At 46.3% G+C, this 25136-nt stretch overlaps 6 protein-coding genes and 3 non-coding genes across 9 annotated transcripts; 4 read left to right on the top strand and 5 right to left on the bottom strand.

Moving 5' to 3' along the window:
• Window positions 1–106: 106 nt before the first annotated feature.
• Pmar_PMAR019024 (glycosyltransferase, putative) lies at window positions 107–4550 on the top strand (the record flags this gene model as incomplete). The annotated part of the gene is made up of 12 exons (XM_002778802.1): window positions 107–223; window positions 259–351; window positions 782–850; window positions 1944–2128; window positions 2172–2258; window positions 2582–2652; window positions 2702–2816; window positions 3286–3406; window positions 3453–3512; window positions 3560–3621; window positions 4249–4392; window positions 4436–4550. 12 exons carry the CDS (start codon window positions 107–109, stop codon window positions 4548–4550), a joined length of 1239 nt encoding a protein of 412 aa, XP_002778848.1.
• Window positions 4551–8478: 3928 nt separating this feature from the next.
• Window positions 8479–9423, bottom strand: Pmar_PMAR019023 (D-3-phosphoglycerate dehydrogenase, putative; the record flags this gene model as incomplete). The annotated part of the gene is made up of 1 exon (XM_002778801.1): window positions 8479–9423. The coding sequence occupies one exon, from the start codon at window positions 9421–9423 to the stop codon at window positions 8479–8481; it is 945 nt and encodes a 314-aa protein (XP_002778847.1).
• Window positions 9424–9536: 113 nt separating this feature from the next.
• Window positions 9537–9770, bottom strand: Pmar_PMAR019022 (hypothetical protein; the record flags this gene model as incomplete). Its single annotated transcript, XM_002778800.1, has 1 exon — window positions 9537–9770. A coding segment is annotated over one exon (234 nt), but the record flags the coding sequence as incomplete, so codon positions are not given.
• Window positions 9771–9988: 218 nt separating this feature from the next.
• On the top strand, window positions 9989–10060 carry Pmar_PMAR019021. The gene has a single exon. It is a non-coding gene; the product is annotated as a tRNA-Asp (tRNA).
• A 4330-nt stretch (window positions 10061–14390) lies between these two features.
• Window positions 14391–17392, bottom strand: Pmar_PMAR019020 (hypothetical protein). The gene is made up of 10 exons (XM_002778799.1): window positions 17262–17392; window positions 16407–16469; window positions 16274–16364; window positions 15650–15682; window positions 15515–15595; window positions 15321–15395; window positions 15141–15277; window positions 14758–14901; window positions 14613–14704; window positions 14391–14476 (listed from the first exon to the last, which is right to left on the bottom strand). The coding sequence occupies exons 1-10, from the start codon at window positions 17379–17381 to the stop codon at window positions 14398–14400; spliced, it is 915 nt and encodes a 304-aa protein (XP_002778845.1). The 5' UTR covers window positions 17382–17392; the 3' UTR covers window positions 14391–14397.
• A 700-nt stretch (window positions 17393–18092) lies between these two features.
• Pmar_PMAR019019 (hypothetical protein) lies at window positions 18093–19337 on the bottom strand (the record flags this gene model as incomplete). Its single annotated transcript, XM_002778798.1, has 1 exon — window positions 18093–19337. The coding sequence occupies one exon, from the start codon at window positions 19335–19337 to the stop codon at window positions 18093–18095; it is 1245 nt and encodes a 414-aa protein (XP_002778844.1).
• A 126-nt stretch (window positions 19338–19463) lies between these two features.
• Window positions 19464–19535, top strand: Pmar_PMAR019018. The gene has a single exon. It is a non-coding gene; the product is annotated as a tRNA-Gln (tRNA).
• Window positions 19536–21484: 1949 nt separating this feature from the next.
• Pmar_PMAR019017 (preprocathepsin c precursor, putative) lies at window positions 21485–22465 on the top strand (the record flags this gene model as incomplete). The annotated part of the gene is made up of 1 exon (XM_002778797.1): window positions 21485–22465. The coding sequence occupies one exon, from the start codon at window positions 21485–21487 to the stop codon at window positions 22463–22465; it is 981 nt and encodes a 326-aa protein (XP_002778843.1).
• Window positions 22466–25042: 2577 nt separating this feature from the next.
• On the bottom strand, window positions 25043–25124 carry Pmar_PMAR019016. Its single transcript has one exon. It is a non-coding gene; the product is annotated as a tRNA-Leu (tRNA).
• Between the last annotated feature and the right edge of the window lie 12 nt (window positions 25125–25136).

The raw sequence follows: 25136 nt of genomic DNA, 5'->3' as shown, positions 1-25136 counted from the left end.
ATTTTCGATCTCGACGGCGTTTAACTATAGAGTTAGCGGCTCGCTTGAGTGTTATGTGTACGAGAGTGTATTCTTGTCTCAGCCATCTTCAGCCCCAGCATGCACGATGATTCGAGTGAGGCTCGATAAGACGATTCCGAATGATAAGTTTGGTTTTGTGCATCAACCAGTGTTTGGTGGTGAGGAGGAGGAGGAGCTCACTTGCCTCGAGGTGGCATTTACGGTATGGCAAGTTGAGCGTTTAGTGCATGCTGGTAGATCGTCACTATTGTGGAGGGACAGCTGTTGGATAGATGGAATAAAACCCAGGCGGAGGGGACTAGGGTAACGGAAGGCTCTTACATCACTGCGGTAGGTCGTGTTATTGTGGTGACACTAGTAACTGCAGTGTCACCGTCATCATGTTGCACATTATTCTGCTGTTGGTTCTGTGTGTGTGGGTTTAAAGTCCAACACTGACAGTGTGGGAATATGTGTTTGGTCGCCTCAACTGAGCTCGTAAGTTCTCTCAATACATTATAGAGATATACACACGATTTCGAGTAGAAGTATAGGAAAACGAACTGGGAATAATTTCCTATCAGAATTTCCATATTTTCATCAACACATGTAGTTGATCATGTACGTATATATTCTTACAATGAACAGCGACAACACAGTTTAGTTGAACTTGCATCGTTTTATGCCTATCGAATTTCACTTCAAGGAATGTTGCCCACGGGGCGAGTTTCGCAACCCTGATTTCAACGATGGTGTTTTCTTGCTGTTTTCATGATCTCAGGTCAACGGTGTGAAGTTGAATTCGGAAAAGATGAGAGATGAATTGAAGCACGACAGTGTCGATCTGGAGGTCCATGTGCCCGTCCGTTCCTCATGATGATACATACTGCTGTTGTCGTTTAATATTCGTTGTTGAAAGACTCTCGTTGTGTTGTGAGTGGAGAATATTTCATTCTAGGGTGTTGACCTTATTTGCGATGAAGTTCGCTGAGAGATGGTATGGCATTGGAGTGCTAGTGTTGGTTGTATCTAGGCTGATAGCAGCTAGATATGCGATCATTGACGACTGTGATGAGGTTTTCAATTATTGGGAACCTGTACACCTGCTGGTGAGACAAACATGACTTTTCTAGTTGATAAATTATAATACAAAATCTTGATATGTAGTGTAATGGAATTTCATCCGTTTTCCGGGTGAAAACACCAACAAGTACATCTTGGTATAACATATCTCCATAGATTAGCGGAGTTTCACCCGTTTTACGTGAGGTGGTGTAATACTCTGTGAAAAAACTCGATATTCGCGTTACACAGTAGTCGTGGAATATGTTCTTTAGTAGTGTTTTCCATATCACGGACGAAACTCAACTAATTTAATACAAGAAGTAACCAAATCATCGACATTGAAATTTCCAAGTTTTAGTGAATTTAATTATTTCTCGTATACCACCTCGTGACGTGTGTAGGGATATAACAATGGAGTTTCACGACCGTGATATGAAAAACACTAGTGAAAAACATATTTCACGACTACTATAGGAATCCGCGAATATCGCGTTTTTCGCCGAGTTTCACGCCACTTCCCGTAGAACGGGTGAAACTCCAATGTTAAAGGTGCCTGTAAACTGACAGGTTTAATGGTCTTAGGCTTTTGCTAAGCTTTGCAGTTGCCACTGTTTAGATAGCATAGAAGTGAGGTTAAGATAGATACTATATGAAAGTGTTTTTCAAAGAGCAGCACTCCCGCTCGGTTCGCTGTCGGAATATATATTCGCTTTCCTTAGCTGAGCTCAGAAGTTGTTTTCTCACTAGTTAGAGAGGTTTTCACAGGAATTCGAGGAGAACTGTACAGGAGCGAACGAAAATTTTCCGAAGTTTTTATCAATCATGTTATGCATATCTTTCTCCCACACTGAGATGAATCATTGCTCTTCTACTGTTAGTCATACGGTCTACCATCACTACAGACTTGGGAGTACAGCCCAGAGTTCGGCCTGAGATCATACGTCTACACCTACGTGTATGCTACTGTGGCTTGGCTCTTCTCCAGTATCATCCCTGGTGTTACCAAGCCTATGGTCTTCTACGCTGTACGAGCATGTAACGCGTCCTTCTGTGCACTATGCGAGTGAGAAACCTGCAAAATCTGAAATTGTTAAAGTTGATTTCAGATACTTTTTTTCCAAGATGATATCGTCCTTGTGGGGTACTCCTACTGCGGCTATCTACCTCTATCTGAGCGCGGCGCTCCCTGGCTTGTGAGATCTTTCTATTTTGCTGAGGACTTTATGAATTTTCCTATCAGTTTCCAAGCCTCCCCAGCAGTGCTTCCTTCCCAGTTCTTCATGTGTTGTTTCATATTGTCGAATTATCTTCATGGAAAAAAACGTATGTTGATTTTTGACTTATGTTTTCTACTTGAGATGCCTCAGATGATTTCGCGTGCATAATAGTGTCTCTGTTCGGCGCTTTCGCAACAGCATGGCCGTTCGCAAGTGTTGTTTACGTTGTTCTGGTATCTTCCGTCGTGTAAGAGTACTATATGCTAGTGATTCGAGGAACTTCAGGCATTTACGGTTAGATACGAAAGAGGTTTATCCTACACCCTCACGAGAGGCGCCATAGGCTTGCTTATCGTCTGTGGCACCATAGGTGAGCGTGAATGCTCATTGAGGTCTGAATGATCACTACAGTGCTTCAGTTGCTGTGGACTATCACTTCTACGGCAGAGTCGTATTCGCACCGTTGAATATTGCTATGTACAACTTTGGATTTTCTGTCGACAATCTTTCCCAACTATACGGTGTTGAACCCTGGTAAGCAGTAGACACGTATTTTTGCAGTGTGGGGAGATATTTTCACGTAGTGACAATATGGAAATCATTGTAAGGAAATTTTGGAAAATTATTATTGATTCTTGTACATTTCTACCCGTAGTCTATACAACGATCCGTAATTAGTAAGGGAACTCCTGAGGAAAGCGAACATCTATTTTGATCACTGTTCTTGCGTCAGCTCTCGGGTTTTCGGCATCACTCGCATTGCAAGATAAGTTCAATAAGTTTGGCAACAAATTCAGTGATCGATTCTCGCTGTCGTGTGACGCGACATGAAGAACACAACTTCCGTCGTGCATAAGGAAATGCTGTGTTATAGTAGCGTAGCTGTAAATATGATGATATATGTTACGTTTGCATCTTGTCGTTGTGAAACTTCCCTATTGGAATGTGCCCGTTATGAATTTGAAGTACAGTTTTTCGCCAGCCATTTGTATTATAATATCAGGTATTATTACATCTTCAATGGTATTCTCAATTTCAACATCTGTCTGCCTCTAGCCTTTATATCTATTCTATACTTCACTGGTCACAAGCTCGGTTCATGGTTGCCTGTAGGCTTCCCTATGGTCAGGTCTCGTCCACTTTTTCTAGTTTACTACGCCGTGTGATTAGATGCTATGGTTCGGGATAATGTCTAAGTTAGCGCATAAGGAAGAGCGCTTTCTGTACCCTGTAACGTTGACTGTGTTTTCTGCTGATTTCTTAATTTTTATTTTCAGATCTACCCGTGTATTGCGGCATGTTCCGCTGCTGTTTTGGTGAAGACATACCCAACTTATACGTGAGCATTAATATTACTACTAGTTTATTGGAGTTTCATCCGTGATATGGAAAAGACAAGTGAAAAACATATCCCACAAACCACTGCATACCACGAATATCGGGTTTTGCACAGAATATTACGCCACTCTGCGTAAAACGTGTGAAACTCCGTTATTCATATTTAGATATCGCCCTTTATCAATATCATAGGTTATATAGAATAACGATAATCATTGAATGTATAATGATGGAGCTTCACCCGTGATATGAAAAACACTAGTTAAATCATAGTTCACATTTCACTTCACGAAAAACGCATGTGAGCAGTGAATATCGCGAAAAACACGTGATGTGTTCTACGTGATATGGGAGATTTTTCCGGTGTAATTCGCGAAGTGTTTTCAATCATATCGCGAATAACGCTTTTATCACTCAGAGTATTACCCCACTTCACGTCGAACGTGTGGGACTCCAATGTATATAACAAGTACATCTTGATATAATATATATTTATATACAATATTCCATAGATTGACGGAGTTTCACCCGTTTTACGTGAAGTGGCGTAATACTCAGCGATATGCAGTGGTCGTATATATAAATTTCTTCATGGCTTGTATAGATCGGCAAGCAGATTTCGTGCTAGGTCGAAGAAAGCCCCAACGCAAACAACCAAGTTACGGCGATATGCAGTTAAGTCTGCGCTAGCAGTCATCGTCCTTCTGTCGACTAGTCGTATAGCAGCTCTACGGCTCTACTATGGCGCGCCGGCTAAGGTGTGGGAAAAGAGGTGAATAAAAGCATGATATCACGCGTTTCATGTTTCCGTTTAGTTATAATATTATCCAAAGTCGTCCTGAGGCAGTGGTGTGTATGGGAGATGATTGGTATCGCTCTTATTCCCACTTCTTCATGCCACCAGGGGCTAGACTGGAATTCACCAAGTAAGCTGCGTAAGTCACAGTCGGAGTTCATGCTTGGATTTATACGATGATAAATAAATGACAATGAACTGGCCGTACGCAAGTACATAACTATCCAGAAGCGCTCGTCGTCCACTGTTCCACGGGGGTCATCCGAATGAGTGAAAGAATAATATCTTGCAAGCAACGTTGACACCAACTCACGCGAGTGGCTTTTGACGATATTGTGGATCTTATCACAGCTCGAAGAAACGAATAGGATCAGTAGAACCGCTCGCGGTCTGTATTGTTACGACTATGGCAGTAGCTGAGACCAGCCTGGGCTAGGCCTGGGCATCCCACAATCCTCTATATAGTCTCCATGATACTATTCTATATATTGCCCTACAGTAAGTAGTATTATTATGATCAGGGCTGGTTTCCACGGCCAACTGCCGAGACACTATACCTTAACTTCTGAGGTGCACCCACAATTCAATGCCATGAATCAAGAGGAGCCGTCGACCTATCGAGATGAGGCTGTTTGTGGTGAGCACTTCGTGTCAGCTCTCATTCGGTGATTCATAAGCAGATTTCTTCGTCGGCGAGCGAAGTCCTGAGGAGTTTACCAGGAAGATCATCTGCGAACCCATGCTGGACGCAGCTTCCTCACGATCCCCACAGAGAAGCTTGTGGGCTACAGTCGACTTTGGGCTCTCGCCGTTAATGTTCAATATGATATACCATGAACAATCATATTCAAATAATCAAATATCATATTGATATGCAATGAAGGAGTTGGTGGTTATCACTCTGGTCGATGTTGAAATATAATGAAGTTCCACCCGTGATATGAAAAACACTAGTGAAAAATATATATCACGACCACTGCATAGCGCGAATATCGTGTTTTACACTATGTATTATACCACAGTGGTATAATGGTGAAGTGGTATTACCACTTCACGTCAAACGGGTGAAACTGCAATGAACTGGAGCTATCGGTAACTTGTGTTAGGTACATCCCTTTCTACAGCTACAAAGGTGTAGTTTTCAAGGACTTCTGTTTGTGGTCACGAGAAGAAAGTTGAATAGTCTATGTGACACTTACTTTCGAATGGATATTCTCGCGTTGTCAATGAGACTTGTCTACTTGGATTCCATTGGAAATCTTCGTCACGTTGGTTGCCTGTAACCGTGATGTGATGATCTATCCAAAAGTATTCATATCCGCTCACTTTGATCATAACGAGCTTAAATCCTCCATAACAATCCCTGGGATCGCTTTTCCCATTTCTACTGGGATATCTCGGGTTGAGGATGTTATTGTTATGAGAACAGTTATTGTCCTCTGGGAAAAGTGAACGGAAATCGTCGAGTTTATCATCAAAGCCATCGAATGGTGGCATCAGTATCATGACCATTCCACATAAATATGATCGAGAAACCTCAAACGCCGATGGCCCAGGCATCTCAGAATACAGGACGGATGCAAAAACGATGCCTTCGAGTGTTGGGATCAGCGACCTCGACCTCGAACGACTGAGCAATGCCTTGTTAGGCAAGTCCACAGGCGCTGAAGCGAGTGACCGAATACACAGTGAGAGAACTCGTTCGACGCCGTCTTGGAGAGTTCAATGCTTATGCAGGTTCTGATGCCTCTGGTATGGCTCCTGACCACACATTCTCTACCGAGAAGGCGTTCGAGGTGAGTCTATGTGTGTGTGAGATTAAAGTCCAACGCCTACGACACGGCTTAGTTAGACTCGCATCGTTGCACATCAGCTCGTGAAGAATCAGTTTTAGATGTGTCCAGCAATCCAGGCATAGGCGAAATCAGTCACTAACGACTCCGGATCAATCTTCTGTTACTGCTATTTCTATCTGCTAACGCAGTCGAACTTCGATCCCTTACTCGGGTGTTTCTTCCGAGTACGTTAGAACGTTATGTTCACTAAGGGCTAGATCACGAGTAATAAAAAATAACATATACCCCTCACATGTTCTTGGAGTTCTTTCATTGAAGTGTATAACGAGCTCAATCGTTCAGTACTTGACTACGTCACTTGACCATCGTCGAAATGGAACGGGCAATTCGGATGATCCCATCGACAAAGAGATCGAAGAATGCCTCGAGGGACTCGTTCAGAACCGCGAAAGAATGAAGATCAATGTAAAGATGAGTTTAGCCCCGAGTTGAAGTCGCTTGGTTAGGGTAAAGATCATGACCGTCGTCACTCAACGCTGCCGGCTAGTGAAAGCAGCGTAACAGAACTTGAAAGGGAAATAAACGCTGAACGAAAAGAGAAAAAGCAGTAGGCTGAGGTTTTCTCTTCCCTACTATGAATTAGTTAACCCCGTAGACATTCAAAGACAGTCTCAGTTTATCAACCCTTCAGTCTGGTGAAGAAAGTGCGTCACTTGAAAAGAGCGTTGGAAAAACTAAACCGGGAGAACACGCTGTTGTTGGAAAAGTGTGGTATGGCGCCTGTCCCAGATGATGCAGGAGCGTAGGAGAACTCCTGCGATCGAGAGATTACTCATCGAGTTGTCCTTAGGGCTCATCAAAAGTGCCATGAGGCATTGCGGAATGTAACAGAGCGTGCCAACGTGACCATAATACGCATGGCGGAACGCAATGCTGATCTGACTGCGGAAAACGAGTACCTTCGAGGGCGCATATCTGACATGCTTACTGGTAGATCGTATAGTGACGTGACCTTATTGTGAGGGAGTTAACATAAACGGGACATCAGGTTCCCCAATACGACGGACATGTCGTTCTGAAGTCAACCTTCGGCATCATTCATCGCGGCAGGATATTCGCGGGTGTGGTGCATCGAGGAGGTGAATGTGATATCAACGAGTTTTTGGAGCTCTTGTTGCAGACAGCAGCTATTAGAAAGGGACTCACACGACGGGTGGAAGAATCTTGAATACCCTTGGAGGCACTCGGATTCGTCGATGCATACGAGCAACAAGGTGAGTCCTGAGACTTCGATAGGACCTTTGGAGGTTCCTTAGGCGAGGCCGTCGTCGGGTAGCTTATTGAGCACAACTCGTTACTATGGGCGAGCGAGGTCATCTCAGAGAGGTAGCGGTAGTTATTTGACTCCTTCTACGGCACTTAAGGAGCAATCAAGATGGCCAAGGGTATCAGGTAAGCTTCGAGAGCCCGGCTGTACTGATGATACGACACTCCTTCTATGCAGACACTACAAAGCCGGGTCGTCATTCGACAGCTGCTTCTACACCGTTCTCGCGCACAGAAATCCTCGAGAACGAGTACGTGTAACCATTCTGAGTATGACTGTCCAATGAGGTTCCGTGTGCTTGTATCGACCGGTTGATCGGGGGCGGATTTGTTTGTTCTTCAGGCTTCGTTATGCGAATAGGGTCACTAGAAGGGCTCAGGAGATGGCATACGATAAGCTGCGATAGCATGTTCTTCCCGTGCGAAACTTGATGATACGAATGCTTTGTTGGGTTCAGAACAGTTACTCGTTGAAACCCATCCTCAAAACTTTTTGTCTTGTCCTCAAGTTGCCAACCACCCTAAACCCACATCACAATTCCTGATAAACCGATCAGGTCAACTTTTCGTTTATATTCCCGGTGGATACCTCTTAAGAAGATGACTCCTTCCAAGATTCTGTGCAACTAGACCTAGGACAGATAGAATTCAATTTTCATTGTGCAACCTGCAGGCTCAGCTGAATCTCCTCACTCAAGTGTTCCTATTTATGTTACATCCCCGCACAAGCTCGTATGCTAGTCGTGTACGAAACAACAAATCAGCTTAGTCTTTCGACCCGACCACCAATTCCATTCACAAACTGTCACACGCAATACCACATCTAGTGATGAAGCAGAGATACATAGCACTAGAGTATAGTAAAGAAAAATATGAATCATATGAAAGCAAAACAATGCACCGGAAAGAACCTTAACAGTGACTAGTGGGTTGAATCAGCTTAGAAAGCCTTGCCATTGACCTGATGAATGGTAGAGCCGTCCTTGAAGTAGGCAGAAATCTGCTTGATAGCAGTGAGACCTGCGTTGACATTAGACTCGAGAGTCTGAGCACCCATCTTCTTTGGAGTCACAATGAGCTGCTTCTTCAACTGGGCAGCACCGATCTTCTCCCTCAACTCATCAATCTTAGTGAAACCAACATCAGAGATGTATCCGAGATCAGGACGCTTCTGGAAGATCGAGATGACAGAGTCTTCATCAATAACCTCAGATCTGGCGGCATCGACGAGAACGCCATTCTCAGGCATCAACGACATAAGATCCTCGTTGATGGAGTTGATCGTCTGAGGAGTAGCAGGGACATGCAAGGACACGATGTCACACTTGAAGAGCTCCTTCAAGTCGTGGAGAGGCTCGGCACCACACTCCTTGATCTGCTCATCAGACAGGAAGGGATCGTAAGAATAGCACTTCATAGCGAAACCTTTAGACACCTCAATCATCGCCCTCGACACGTTACCACAGCCGTAGAGGCCGAGAGTAGAGCCACGGATCTCCCTACCAGAAGTAGCATCGAAGTGGTTCCTCTTCATGGCGATCAGAAGAGCAAACACCATCTCGGCAACGGCGTTAGCATTCTGACCAGGCGTGTTCTCGACAACAACATGATGCTTGGAAGCAGCATCGAGATCGATGGTATCAACACCAGCACCAGCGCGAACAACAATCTTGAGATTCTTGGCACGGTTAAAGAACTCCTCATCGAGCTTATCGCTCCTGACAATGCAGGCCTCGGCAGACTCGGCAGCAGAGTACAGCTCCTCCTGAGTCTTGTAACCCTCGATCTTGCCAAAGGTTAGACCGTTATCCTTGCATATCTTCTCAATACCGTCGACGGCGATCTTATTGAAGGGCTTGAAAGTAGCTAGAAGAACGGAAGGCATTTGGATATAGATGAATTCACTAATAATTCTACGAAGCAACACAATCCAACTGCTGTCTGCACCCTTAACAATGAACGAAAGTCCATGAACAACACGAACGTATATTCCTAAATTCACACACTCTGAGAACACTCACATAACTCTTGTACTAATTGAGCTAAAAAAGCTCTAGCGTGGGGTAAGCCGGGGACAAGGATATTGTGTAGCAAGTCTCCAAGCTTCGTAGTGACCCAAGCGTTCGCTCTGTCAGAGTCTGGTACTCGTGTGTAGCTCATATCCCATAATTTGTCGTATGTAATCGTTACGTCGGGTCGTCCACAGCCAAAAAAATTTCTTCTGTTCGCGTTCTGACATCCTCTATGCCCAATGCTTCCAATATTATTCGTACCGCAAAGTCTTCGAGATACGAACAAACCTCGAATCCCAGAGTAACCACACTTCGCATGTGTGATATGACCGAGGCCAAGAGCTATATCGTCGTTTGGGAAAGTTGAATTGTGAAGACGGTTCGAAGTCGGTATTCATTTAGTCCTATTGAGCCTGGAAATGAGTTAGTAGCATCAACTCCGCGGTAGTATAGTGGTGAGTATTCCTGCCTGTCACGCAGGAGACCCGGGTTCAATTCCCGGCCGCGGAAACTTATGCTCCCAACCTTACTGACATTTTCATACATTTCAAGATGGCCTTCACACTGAAGGCCTCCGTACAACCTGGATATCCGAGATAAGGTACCATCAAGAGCGTCAGACTCTGTACCAATTAATGACAAGTGGACGCCCTCACTCTCTCTGCGCTGCTTGAACTCACTTACGATATAAATCGGCTGATGATGAATATGCATGAGTTGGTAGGAGTCCCAATTCAAGGCCAATCAACCTCCTGTCAGAACCATGCAGGTATCAAATTCTTCTGCCCATCCGATTTCACTCCAAACCGGCAAAATATTGCATCGGGATGTTCCATTTTCACCAATGTGCACTTATTAATTTTCTGGTTCATAACCAGAAAGTAATGAAAGGCACGCTTTCACAGCTCGCTCTGATACCTGTCGCAATGTGTTGTCAACGCACAGTTGGCAATACAACGGTGGCAATCATCTCTGCCCATCGAGTGCGATCATTACCGACCAAGCGCGACCGCTTCCGCAATACTATAAAGGTAGTCCTGGATAGTGAACGCGGAAGCCGCACATTGCTTCCACATGAGAATCATCACGACTCTCCACAAAGGCCCATTGCTATCGACATAGATTTTCTACCGCAGAGACGGGGGTCACCTCATCGCGTCACGATTTCGTGCATCAGGGATCGAGCTCCGGAAAACTAGGCCTTTTCCACGGAATGAAAAGTCCCATCAAAAGAACCCACAAACGTGTAGGCGACTCATCCTTAGCCCGCCATAGTCTCGTCCAGAGCCCGATGGCCGCGGAAGAAGGAGCATTCGCATAGATAATAACATCCCAATTGGGATTCAATAAGAGACATCTCGCGAATGCTATGTACAAGCGCCTTGGAGAATACAATAGCAACTCCGCGGTAGTATAGAGGTTAGTATTCCTGCCTGTCACGCAGGAGGGCTGGGGGAAAAGACTGTCCCAGGGAGGGGGGAAAAGAAAAAAGAAAAAAAGAGGAGGAGAAAGGAAGGAAAAGGAAAAAGGAGGAAAAAGGAAAAGAGAGAGAAAAGAGGAGAGTTAAACATAGCTGGTCAATAAACAGTGTTTATTGATTCACTATTATTCGCTTCGGTGTTGATTGTTTATCAAGCACTCAAGATCGAAGTGAATCATAAGACTATGGCATTTCCGTTGACAGCGGACTTATGCAGGAGCCTACTTGCTAACACCTGCTATATCTCGCTTCGCCATTCTGAGTCTCCTTGGACCGAAACCTGGAGTTTCTCGCTACCCATCCAGTTTCGGACACCACTAAACACTGTGGTCGCCGTCAGACAATTTCTTGCTGCTCCATCAGAGATTCCTCGCATCTCGGACATAGCTTTTCCTGTAAAGAACTCCTTTCTCTCTGGCTCCAGAGCATACAAGTAAGTGTAAGAGGATTAGAGTTGAAGATGAAAAGGCTTGTGAGAGCGAGCATACGAGAGACAAGTAGAGAGCTGGGCTTAGGCCTGGGTAGATACCGCCACGCGCATTCGCTGGTCGACGACCAGTGGTCGTGATATAAGTATCACCAGGCTCGCTGGTGGCACCAGCGATCTTCATCATCTTTTGCCATCCTTTTCTCCGAAAGCCCGGGAACTCCGCCGTCAGACAATGGGAATGCGGCACGAGAGGAAGGGTACTGATTGATATCCACTGTGTCATTCTCCACTACGATAGGACTCCTGTCACAGGAGTGGAAAGGGGACCCCCTCAGGGGGTACTAGCAGCTGGGGTCGTTGAATTGACGAGACCCTCAGGAAGGGCAGGTACTTCGTGGAAGGTACAGGTGCATTTGCAAAGAAGTCCGGTAAATCATTCACCGTGAATGGATCCCTCTGGCCGATCACCAGTTAAGGCTGGTAGTTGACTCTTGCGTACCTGTGCAGAAGCATGGAAGTCATTGTATTCCTGGTATACAACCTTGCTGGACGGCTTAGGAGCTTCCCCACGACCAAAACAACTTTGGCCTGTGTGAGCTAGCGTTTTGATGGTAGTGTATTACTGAGAGAGATTTTTCGGACTCTTTTTGAAATGCTGATATGAAGCCAGGAATGACGACATGGAAGAAAAGACCGGCGCGGAATTTTGGGCGAGCGAAATTTTTAGCCCCCTTGGTTTAGTATGGTATAGTGACCCGAACATTGAGACCCCTATTCAATATCAACGAAACATCTTCAACTAAGTTCGAGATGGAGGATAGTTTTGGAAGCATGAAAGCAAAAAATAAAGCCAAGCCCGCCGCGAAGCGGTGGGCTTGGCTTTATTTTTTGCTCGGTTTTAGGAGATGGTATAGTGATGGATTAGTAGGCTAGGATCCTGTACTGTCCCGCAGGAGGGCTGGGGGAAAAGACTGTCCCAGGGAGGGGGGAAAAGAAAAAAGAAAAAAAGAGGAGGAGAAAGGAAGGAAAAGGAAAAAGGAGGAAAAAGGAAAAGAGAGAGAAAAGAGGAGAGTTAAACATAGCTGGTCAATAAACAGTGTTTATTGATTCACTATTATTCGCTTCGGTGTTGATTGTTTATCAAGCACTCAAGATCGAAGTGAATCATAAGACTATGGCATTTCCGTTGACAGCGGACTTATGCAGGAGCCTACTTGCTAACACCTGCTATATCTCGCTTCGCCATTCTGAGTCTCCTTGGACCGAAACCTGGAGTTTCTCGCTACCCATCCAGTTTCGGACACCACTAAACACTGTGGTCGCCGTCAGACAATTTCTTGCTGCTCCATCAGAGATTCCTCGCATCTCGGACATAGCTTTTCCTGTAAAGAACTCCTTTCTCTCTGGCTCCAGAGCATACAAGTAAGTGTAAGAGGATTAGAGTTGAAGATGAAAAGGCTTGTGAGAGCGAGCATACGAGAGACAAGTAGAGAGCTGGGCTTAGGCCTGGGTAGATACCGCCACGCGCATTCGCTGGTCGACGACCAGTGGTCGTGATATAAGTATCACCAGGCTCGCTGGTGGCACCAGCGATCTTCATCATCTTTTGCCATCCTTTTCTCCGAAAGCCCGGGAACTCCGCCGTCAGACAATGGGAATGCGGCACGAGAGGAAGGGTACTGATTGATATCCACTGTGTCATTCTCCACTACGATAGGACTCCTGTCACAGGAGTGGAAAGGGGACCCCCTCAGGGGGTACTAGCAGCTGGGGTCGTTGAATTGACGAGACCCTCAGGAAGGGCAGGTACTTCGTGGAAGGTACAGGTGCATTTGCAAAGAAGTCCGGTAAATCATTCACCGTGAATGGATCCCTCTGGCCGATCACCAGTTAAGGCTGGTAGTTGACTCTTGCGTACCTGTGCAGAAGCATGGAAGTCATTGTATTCCTGGTATACAACCTTGCTGGACGGCTTAGGAGCTTCCCCACGACCAAAACAACTTTGGCCTGTGTGAGCTAGCGTTTTGATGGTAGTGTATTACTGAGAGAGATTTTTCGGACTCTTTTTGAAATGCTGATATGAAGCCAGGAATGACGACATGGAAGAAAAGACCGGCGCGGAATTTTGGGCGAGCGAAATTTTTAGCCCCCTTGGTTTAGTATGGTATAGTGACCCGAACATTGAGACCCCTATTCAATATCAACGAAACATCTTCAACTAAGTTCGAGATGGAGGATAGTTTTGGAAGCATGAAAGCAAAAAATAAAGCCAAGCCCGCCGCGAAGCGGTGGGCTTGGCTTTATTTTTTGCTCGGTTTTAGGAGATGGTATAGTGATGGATTAGTAGGCTAGGATCCTGTACTGTCCCGCAGGAGACCCGAGTTCAATTCTCGGCCGTGGAATCTTTTCATCAGCATGAGTAACATTACATGTGTATTACATCGTGCATATTGACCATCCTATGTTAGTTTTTCCTCAACATCCAAGCACTAAACTCTTGACTACACTGAATCGATCCACATTTCAATACAGCGCCACCTGAGTCAGACTCACTACAGCAGGACGTCCTTCGTTGCCCTCATAGGAAAGACAACGACCGACTCCGCCAACCGTTAGCGGCTAACTCGAATTGATATTCAACAGGAGTGGCAGAGCAGACACGCCTCGCATCTCCGACAGTTGGCGTCTATCAGTGTCGAACAAGTTTTGCTGCCCGAACAACAATACAAACGTTATTCACGAGTCGACGAGTGCAGGAAAGACCAATCCATCACTGAAGCCCATAATCCACTCATGTGCCTCCTCGCGAACAATCACATGCTATCACGACCATCATGCACCCCTCATATTGCCCAGTAGCGATCTCCGACTCATAACGCACACAACAAAAATATCTTCTCGAAAAATAGTGAATGTCTATCACGAGATATGATACTGTTATGTTAAATAGTCAGGATTTGGACTCCACTCGGGGATGATAGTGAGCACGAACATCACAGGAAGTTGGTATACGAACCTGAATCACAACAAGAATCACTTCTTAGACTCGCCGCTGTCGGAGAATCTCGATAAAAGTCATCGGCAGGAATCCTGCCGCAGGATCGAGGCGACAACAACCCAACCGGAATCGCTCTCAAATACGGCTAGAATACCTCGCCACGATGTCTTTCTTATGCTGCGGTCTCAATGAGGCGTCTATTATCTCTTCTGGTGTTGGTGACGAGCCATACAGTTCCTCGTAGACCTAAAGCCACATGTGTTTCGCAAAACCAACAACACCCCCCCAAAAAACTTCACCTGCATCTCGATCCCTGTCTCATCTGTGATCTCTCCCCGCTCCTGTATCTTTTCCCTCACTGCAGCAGCGCGTTTCTCTTTTTCCTGCTCTATCAGCTCATCTCGCTTCGCCCTTCGTTCACGTAATCGATCCAACCTATTCAGCTGAACACAAACCATCACCCTTCACAATGAGCGCCTTCGTCCAGAATTTCATCACTAAAAACACGGCTGACCAATTTTTGTGATAAAGTGTCCACAGCGAGCAGAAAAAACGAAATGACTATGAAAAATTTTATAATTTTTTATGCAACCATTTCGACTTGGATTGTTTTTGACTGATAATCGATAAACCGTAAAAATTTGGTTTCAACACATATAAACTTTTTTCCAATTTCACTCACCTGCACATCTAGAGATGGACGAGCACCGATAGCAGCGCCCGGCGCCCCTCTGGCCTGCCAAACCCTCTTCATGAGCTCGTCCAAGCGCATTAGATACAGAATGCTCATCACTAGTATCAAGTAGTAGCCGTTGATAGCTGAATTGAGGTGAAACACCGGTCGGGCGAGTCTCTCACTTACATAGGTCCAGCACGAAAGCCAGGAAAAAGACACGTAAAATCATTGACAGTCGACGTCGAATTTCCGCCCCTGCTTCTGAAATGGCAAGAAAACCCTCAAAAAACTACAATCTAAGACAATTCACTGATAGGAACCAACTACATTGTATTATCGAATTTAGATAAATTACTCTGAGGCAAAATGAACTGACTTACCCATAGCTCGCCGATCCGCATCCACATCGCGTTGTTGCTGCTGCTGCTGCTGATGACGATGATTTTGATGTACTGCAGCATCTGATGAGCAACGACGACGATTGAGCCCTCCCAAGCTTCCAGTGGTGTTATTACTCCCCTGTACTTCTCCACGACCAGCTGTACTAACTGACAGGACACAAGTAATTTCACAAAAATTTCGAACGTCCGACATAACGCCTAGCGTTAAGCCATACACATGCACGGGCCCATCTCATTGACCTCTATGATCGTTATCGTGTGTTATCAGAAGTTAATGCAGAAGTTACAGTGCGTGCCAATTTGATATGCAAATGTGTGTTACTTTTTGAGGTTGACGAAAATCAGTGTGAAACTCTATTGCATATACAATGTAACATGTGTTGTGATGAAAGTACTCGTTTAGAACTCGGATAGCAACAACTTGTTCACTATAATTTTCCTTTCAAAGTAATACGCGTTTGCATATCAAATTGACACGTACGGTATGTTTGGTTTCCTCAACTGAGCTCGTAAGTTTCCTCACTAATTATGAGAATTTACACACGATTTCGGGTAGAAGTGTACAAAAATCAACGATAATTTCCCAAATTCTCACCAACACATGTAGTTGACCATGTTCATCTATTCCCACACTGCTAAAATAAACTCGCCATAAAATTCTCATGTCGAAAAAATACGATTGGTAAAATTGCCACTGTAACGATTAATACATTCCCCACAAGATGGACCCGTACTCACCCGTGCTTTGTGGTTGCCGAACTTGAACCAATATTGACGAAGTAATCGGCATCGGACCATCAGATGAAGATGCATTAAAATGTGGGAGACTCTGAAGGGATCTTGACGAGAGCCAACGATGAAACCACTCTACTTCAGCTGTGTGTAACGCTTCAACGGTTTTTAGTTGTGTTAATATCAAACGCCACAGATGCTCCTGAGGGGGGAAACCAAACACGTCGACTCTCACAGGAAATATTAAACTTGAGTAATCTCGCAATTCACAATTTCTGTTTTTTCATCACATTGATTAACATTCGCGTAAATGGATGTTCCCCTCAAACGATTGCGTATCGTGTAATTTCTGCATTTCACCACTCACATTTCACCCTTGATATGAAAAAGAGAAACGTACTTTACATTTCATTTCGTGGGAAACAACTGTGTTCGCGGAAAAATATACCTTTTGTAATTTACAAGGAGTACTGCACCACTTCACGTCAAACAGGTGAAACTCTATTGATTATATACAAGTCTATATAACCGTTCGAGTTCGGTCATGATGATAAATATTTATAATTTTCTCATGCTAAGATTTCCCAATACTCTAGATTTTAGATTCTTAATCCTCGAATTGACCACGTTGCACACTCTTCATTTTAGAGCAACACTCCTTCCACCGAGCAGACAGTAGCCGCTATAAAAGTATGACTGCAGCAAACTCAGCAGCAGCAGCTCCGAAATGAACAATGACCGAGCCCTAGTATATGTAAGCTCTAAATAAACTCGGAATATAAATTCCATGAAGGGCATGTGTCAGAAATGAAGTAGTTGATTTCGTAAATTTCTCGAAATTTTCCGTAAATTTCCGAGTATGTCGAAAACGAATTCACATGTATACGCCAGATTTCAAACAGGTATCAACGTCGACCACGCTGTAATTAGCCAAATTCTTCCTATGAGTTTTCTAAGGTGCCGTTCAGGCAGATCCCACTACGCATAGACGTACTTGTGAGTCACACAGCATCATCATATTTTCACAATATCGTCTGTCCTTGATCATCCTCCCTGGATGCTCTATACAAGGCATCTGCAACGCTGACGGCTGCCCTTCAGCAGGGGACTTCATCCGAAGAAAATAACTACAACTACTTACTGATGTGGGTGATTCCGTGGAGCCCTTCTAACGCGAGTTGTTTTACTGTTACCGTCAACTATGACAATATGAGCATTCGAGCTGATCTGAACTTCTAAGAATAATCTCCTTTAATTTTAGCCATCACAAAATCTATAAACATAAACTACTATGATGTTGCCGATTACAGGTGAGTAACTTCGGTGGAATTCCCAATAAGAGAATCATCCAGGAACTCATTTTCGATTTTCCACGTATGGCTAGGAACACATTCTTCAATCAGTTTCCCATGTAAATGTCATCATCACAGTAGTCACATTTTCGTCATTGTTATCAACCCCTAGAAAACGTTATTTCTCAAAGTCCCTGATCCCAATTGTAACTGCCCAAGCTTTTCCCATCTTATCACCACCAACACATGTAGTTGACCATGTGCATGTTTTCCCCCCATATTGAAGATGAAGTCTACTGTATCAGAGACACCAGTTTACATAGTATTCCCATATTCACTATGAAAATCGAGCGCATTAGTAGCCACTTTACCCTTTGGACATCATGTTACCAAAAACCCACTACGACGAAGTCAAAGTCATTTCTCTTACCCATACCACTCCATCGTCACTTCCCAGACTCAAACACAACAGTGCAAACACTCGAGCTTTTATAACAATAGTATGATGACGACGATAGTAGTACGCTTCCTCATTAAACCCATTCAGAGTCGAGTCCCGACGACACTGTAGGATCAGATCCTTCACCACGATGGTCGTCTTCCCCCGAATGCACATCAATATCCACAACTTGCGGTTCGCCAAAGTCCAGCATGTGGGGCTCATCATGCGGCTGTGGGATCGCCTTCACTGATGCCGTCAATATACCACCACTAGCATGATCCAAGTCGTTCTTAGCCTCCGTAGTGGTCTCCCTTATAGGCCCTACAGGGTAACAAGATTCCCCACTGACGATGATAATGCCGACATAGGCACTAGTGAGCTCATCTTCTGATATAAGGCTCACGACACGACCTATACCAGAGCAAATCAGAATACTCTCGTTGATCGGTCGGTTGCCTCGTGTAGTAGTAGGAGGGGTAGTCAAACCGATCGCAGCCTGGTAGTCGTCCCCAGCCGCTACGATGGTCCGTCTCGGTGGGCCCAGAATGTGTATTCGATCAGCTGTAGGAGCTCTCTGATAGGCTACGAATGCGTTACCCAAACCACCGATAGAGATGAGCATAACACCTTCTGGCAAATGTTGTGCTGCTGGAGTGTGCAGGGTTTCCCCGGCTCCCTCAGGACCGACACCACAAAGGGCAGCGGCGGCAGCGGCGGCCTCGGCAGCTTGTTGACTCTGTAAGGCGTCTCTGCGCATCTTCAATAGAGTTGAGGAGTTGGGCAGTCCACCATGATGATGATGTTCAACAGGAATACCATTATCTTGACGCTTCCTGCCCCGACTGCGACGCCCGTCACCGTCATCAACCTCAGCCCGTAGTTCAGCCGACAGAGCTTCCAGAGCTGCGATGTCACCTCCCAGTTGCTCGAGACGAAGGCGATCAGAAAGTGCTTCTTCGACAGTTTTGCGAGTGGGACCGGAGAACCTCCTTCCTTTACTGCAGAAACCACCAACAAATGCTTTCCTGGAGCGTTGAACCCCCTTGGGAAGAGGGATGCCAGGAAGTTCTATATCAGCACCAACACCACTATCACGATGTTGATGAATTCTATGGCGTTGCTTCTTACGAGGTGGAGGTGAGGTGGTAGCTGCGACTGCCGCCGCTTGAGAGAGCATCGATTGCGAAAAGCTCTCCATGGTCGCAGCAGCCGCCAGAGCAGCAACAGCGGCTTGGTCGTCGGGGTTCACTCCGCTTCCACTCCCATCTATTCCGAGGTGGCCAGTCAGACCACATACAGCTGCAACTGCATTGGCTGTTGATAAGTCGTCGTCCATTATGCAGGAAAAGTGCAGGTTCAAATACTTGCACGAATGTAGTGCGATTTCTGAATAAGCCAGCGCCAGCACGCGAAACGGTTTTCCAGGCGAGACGAGACAAGGGCGAGCGAGAAAATTTTCATTGGTTCTATAGTGTAGTGGTTAGCACTCTGGACTTTGAATCCAGCGACTCGAGTTCGAATCTCGATAGAACCTTTTTTCGACATAATCGAAATCTATCAAGGTCGAATTGTGAAACGTGATGCATCGTCAACGATGCTGGCTCACTATCTTTAGAACCCTAAGGATTCGCTGCCGACCCACAACAGGTAGTCTCAGCTGTGTGCTATCCTATCCCCATTTCTTCGACAGCCCCCACCCACGATTGATTGGCTATGAAAAACATAAAATGGAGAAACTGTTCCTTTTTGTCGTGACTCAGAATCGCTAACACGATGTCATAAGGACCTCTGCCGCCATCTATTCGGGCGGATGGATGTCCAGCCATGCATCCGCGTGTAGTCGCGCACAATGGGCAGAAGCAGTAACGAAAACACACTTACATAAGCGACCAAAACTCGGAGGGAATCCACGCGTGCCAGCTGGATTCCCTCTCGAGTCGGGTCATTGAGATAGGCTTCAAATTTTGGTCTCCAAGGATCTCAAAGCCAATTTTGCCTCATATTCGGTTCAGTCCAATGCCATAGGAGCATCCCGCCTTCATACAGTTTTCATCCTACGTTGATAGAGATGTTTGAATGAAGCTTTTAGGCTTCGTCGACGCATCATGTTGATCCATCATCGCCGGTTAGATATTCTCATAACTTCTCCGGAGCGAGCTGGTCCTTCTATCGCTAGTGTCCTATAGCTTCCTCAACAACTAGTTTACGCTCCACTAGGTTTCTTCTGCAACTCTGAGGCCTCAAATGCCCGGAGTCGTGAACGCCAATACAATAACAGTAACTCAGGATTGCCCCTTCTGTAATATCTGCCAAAGTTGAAGACTTCATCGTACGATCTTATCGCGTTGCGAGCAACCTTAGGCTCTCATCTTGAGATCAGTTTCGTGTACTAACGCAAATCAACAGTGCTGACCGAGACCACTCATATATACATGAGGCTTCAAAAACCGACAGCAAATATCGTGACCACACAACACATGCCCGAGGAGACACGTGATCCTTCTTTTGGCCATACACACGTTAGCGTTCCTGCATAGACAGAATCACTAATTCGCGGAAATCTCTTTGCAGACAATTCCTCATTATGTCTGAAAGCTTTCAGATAGTTTTGGTAGATGAAAGGCCACGGTTATACAAAGCTGACTGGCTACTTTCAGGCTACTATCGGCCGGTACGATAACTCACTGTCACTCTCAGACTCCCACCAACAAGAGGTCGCAGCATGCAAGGTAGAGTTGTTCCTCTGCATCACCGCACAGGTCACTAAAGTGCACACAATAGCGCAAGTTGATGCAGTAATGGCTCACCCATATATTTATAAGTCTTCCACCTTTCCTTCAACAAGTCCATGACCATCTCACAGATCTGGTCACTCCAGGCCTTCGTATACGACTCGTCGTACCTGTAACTCACACACTGTCAGCAAGACTCCCCCGTATAGCCACCACAGAGCTATCGATATTTGACAGAAAAGCAAGGTAAGTATCTACGACCCTTTATTAAGACTCGTTTGCTTGTTCTGGACAGCTACGTTCGACCCGACGTGAATCAATAACAATTCACATCATCATCTACCCGAACGGGAGTGATTCTAGTAATTATAGGCTAGTCTATGCCTTGATACTCTCAACAGCATTGATATCAGCGAGATCTAGTCGTGAGATAAACCTACGGTCTGTCACTGAAGGTCCGATCGATCTCGTTATATACAAGCCTCGACAGCTCTTCATCATCCCATTCCACCTACAAGGAAGAAGGCCGTGTCGTTCGTTCGATAGCCGTCGATAGGAGACGCTTACTTCCTCGACTTGATCTTCCTGATCCATGAGATCGTTCAGCTGTGGAGTGAGAGGAGCGACTCTACATCCTTCATCGAGTAAAGGGCGAGCGAGATTGTACATGCGCACATCGCTCCGTTTCAGAGCAAAATCATTTCGCCCCAGTCGTTAGTCCGCGTCACATCGGCCTCGTCACCACTTCATAATGCTTCTCCTCGCTACTTACGTTGGTCTAATCACCTACGTTGCGGGTGGTGGCTGCCGTAAGGCTATGTTCAGTGATCACTCTAATCACGAGGTCGTCGTCTCACCTTTGCCTCATACCTACACAGATGAGCATCATTTGCCTGCTACCTTCGACTGGCGTCACCACAACGGTGTCAATTACATTACCAAGGTTCTCAATCAGCATGCCCCGAAGTACTGTGGCTCCTGCTGGCTTCATGCCGGCGTTGGTGTCATCAACGACAGGCTCAAAGTGGCCAACAAGGCTCAGTTTCCCGAGGTCAACGTCGCCCGCCAAGTCGTCCTCAACTGCGGACGTGACATCGCTGGCTCTTGTCATGGTGGCGAAGATTTTGGTGTGTACAAGTTTGCCTATCTCGAGGGTCTACCGGACGACCAATGCCAATTTTACCGCGGCGAGGACGGTCAGTGCTCCCCAATTGATAACTGCATCAACTGTGACCCTCCGGCCGGTACTGGGCCTTGCTATCCAGTACAACGTTATGGTCGCTATTTCGTCACGGAGTTTGCCAAAATACCCAACCCGACTCCTCACAAGATCAAGTCTGAGGTCTATCGTCGTGGCCCTATCAGTTGCGGTGTCGATTCTGGTGAAGTTGAAAACGGCAAATACCATCCTGGCGATATTGTCCGAGCGACAACTACCGGAAACTGGAGTCTGGATCATGACATTGTCATTGTTGGTTGGAGTCAAGACGAAGATGGTGAAGAATATTATATCGTGAAGAACTCTTGGGGAACCTTCTGGGGTGATCAAGGGTACTTCCATGTTCAGTCGGGTATCAACGCAATGGGCATCGAACAAGACTGTTCTTGGGCCGTGGTCGACCCCGAGCCTCGTGTCGCCGACTATGGTCCGCCCGATTGGATGCGCATGTTCCCGAGCGCTTTCAAGCCCGTGGAAGATACCGTCGTGGCCGACCCCGTAGTCGTATCATAGGAGTATCGAGTATCAGTCGTGAAATAGCCGATAATGAACTCATTCGTAGTTAACTGTTTCAGTTTGTCAAGTGTCGACTTGCTTTCTAGACAATACACATGTATACGATTGAGTCGACAGAGGTATGTATGAGCGAATTTAGGTTCCACGAAAATTATGCTGAATAGGCAATTTGCTATCATAATTGATGTGGTAGTGTACCGCGTACGGAGTTGCGACTTAAAATTACTAATACACAGAAGGTATCGCATAATATTCTGTCAAGTGTATCGGAATAGATGGTGAGAGTATATGTAAAAGGCCTTTGTCTACGATGTTAGGCCAGTCGCATATATGAGTATGACATTCACGCTATGAAACATGTGAGTCATAGGCTACTAGCCTATAATTGGGTTGCACTAACTCAAAAAACAATTTTGATATATGCAAGTTAGCTGCATGCAGATAAGCAACAGCAATGGTCCGAACTAATTGTTGAATTGTGTTGTGGTGGCCAATAGAGGCTTCATTTCAACGTCACTTGAATGCCGCCAGTTCTAATGTGTCCAGCATTGTCTCGTGCGCACTCAGCCGCTCGCGTCTCCGCAAGAACATTCTGCCAGAATCGATCCAACTTTCGGCTCTCGAGCGGATTGCAGATCCCTGATAAGACTGACTGCAACAGAATCGAATCACTCACGTTACCAAGATCACGCAAGCCAGCCGAGCCCGTCATTTGCGGTCCATCGATTCCGTTCGACAATATCGTGTCGGCCAACTCCGACAGCTTTGGACCTGACAATTCGGATAATTTGATGCTGCCTCGATAGCGGAAAAAGAGACTCGGAATTTGAGTAGATGGCAACGCCCGTATCCACTCGGCAAGCTGCTCGGGGTTCTTGTCGCCGCCTATGGATGGCCTGCAAGTCGGAGAGCCCCTCGACTCGATTATCGAAGGCCGCTTCTTCGGCTCTCCAAGAAGGGAACTCCTGCGTGTGTTTGTCATATGTGATGCTCCCGTCGAAGACTTTCTGACCTGAGATTCACAAATCTCTAGCATGGGCACAGCGCAAAAGTCTCACAGCAGGTCCTTGGCCTCGACTCGGTTCAGGACGGAGCATTCGAATAGGCATGTCGGTGCCCGCTAGTGCCGCGCGGAGAATCTCTATGCCCACCAACGCTTCCTTGGAGACTGTCAGGATAATAATCAAACTACCCATTCACAGAGTGAACAGGTTACCTTCCTTCGGAGACTTTTTAGGAGCTGCTCGCTTTCTGAGTCGTCTGCGGCCGACAGGAGGCCGATGCTCCCCCAGTGTAACATCAAAACCGTCACTCTCGCTGGAGACAGGGCATCGCGCTCCTCCTGATTCCCGAACGTCGGACACTATTGGAGAGCTTCCCGGAGTAGCAGAAGAGGTAGACGGCGCGCCGTAGTAAGCACCTGCCATGAAGACTGGTGGCCAAACAGAGTTGCGGGGGGAGCCCCACTAGTGTCGCCATCAGAGCTGCTCCCAGATTCCCTCTTGGGTACTGTGGTCTCAACGGCTCCCCAAAGGTGATTCCACATCCACTCTGGCAGGAGATCCTCTATCTCTCGATAGGCACTCCTACGATCAAGATTCGCTTTGCCTGAGTGCAAGGACGTGTGGAATCTTGTAGTGAGCGCGATGACTCTACTGGCCAGTCTATCGATGACTGCTTGCAGCCACAGCATCGCTGTCAGATTCTGCTGGGGCCCGCCTCCGTCGATACCGACTATACGTACGGAACCCATAGTCTCCTGTTGCCCTTTACGCCGCTCTCCCCTACGCAATAGAAAAATTCCAGAAGGAGGTGCAGTATCGAAGTCTCGCACTTACATATCACGGATGTCTCTGTCTGATGCCGTACTGGAGTCTTGACGGCCTTTGGGTAAGGGAGGCGCCCGCGAAGGTGGAGGAGGCACTGCTGTGTCTCGCTGTCGGATGGTATTCTGCTGCAACCATTCATACGGTTCAGCCTGAGAAAGGCCTCCTTAGAGAGCAGCATAGATTTTCTGCCTCTCGAATCACTGGACGATGTTCCATCGATACGCAGGGGAGCGATCTGGGCTCTTCCTTACAGTGCTGGGAGATGCGCTAAGTGCGACGATCTTCATCCCACTTTTCACTGCTGTAACGGCCTCATCAACGATAGGCACTGGTGGAGCAGTACTCGTTATGGACGGCAAAGAGGCACACGGCTCGAGACTGGTCTCGGATGCGGCTGCATCCGGAGAGTCCCACATCGGCGGTGATGAGGAATGATGATCTTGGACGGAGCACGACTCTACCGATGGGCGCCTATCACGAGGCTTTGGTGGACAATGTGGGAATCAATAGACTCAGGCGGGCGAGGAGATCCTGAGCTTGTTATGGTCACCTTGTGAGTGGAAATTCTCTAAACCACGCCTTTCTGACTTTGTTAGCAGGCACCATCGTTAACCCGTCGATTTGTGCATCCGAGACAAAGTCTTGTGGTAGACGAAGCACTCCTGCAAGGTGATCTCCATCGAGCTGAAAGATATTAGAAGAATATCGGAGTTTAAAGCGAAGTTGACTATCAAACAATAGCAAATGACAGCTGTGGGGTTCGAACCCACGCCCTTTCGGACTGGCGCCTTAGGCTAACGCCTTTGACCCCTCGGCCATAACTAGTCGAACAGGGGTCG

This window comes from Perkinsus marinus (assembly GCF_000006405.1).
Source record: "Perkinsus marinus ATCC 50983 genomic scaffold scf_1104296948168, whole genome shotgun sequence".
Classification (NCBI taxonomy): Eukaryota; Perkinsozoa; order Perkinsida; family Perkinsidae; genus Perkinsus; species Perkinsus marinus.
The sequence above is the reverse complement of the archived record's forward strand: the minus strand, read 5'-3'. Positions and strand labels throughout refer to the sequence as shown.

Coding starts and splice junctions, on each gene's coding strand:
- Pmar_PMAR019020 (XM_002778799.1), bottom strand. CDS start 17,381: ATGAAGTCCCCTGCTGAAGGGCAGCCGTCAGCGTTGCAGATGCCTTGT. Junction 16,470..17,261: donor TGATGCTGTGTGACTCACAA/GTACGTCTATGC, acceptor TTCCCCCCTCAG/GAGCATCTGTGGCGTTTGAT. Junction 14,477..14,612: donor AAGAAAGACATCGTGGCGAG/GTATTCTAGCCG, acceptor GTTGTGATTCAG/GTTCGTATACCAACTTCCTG.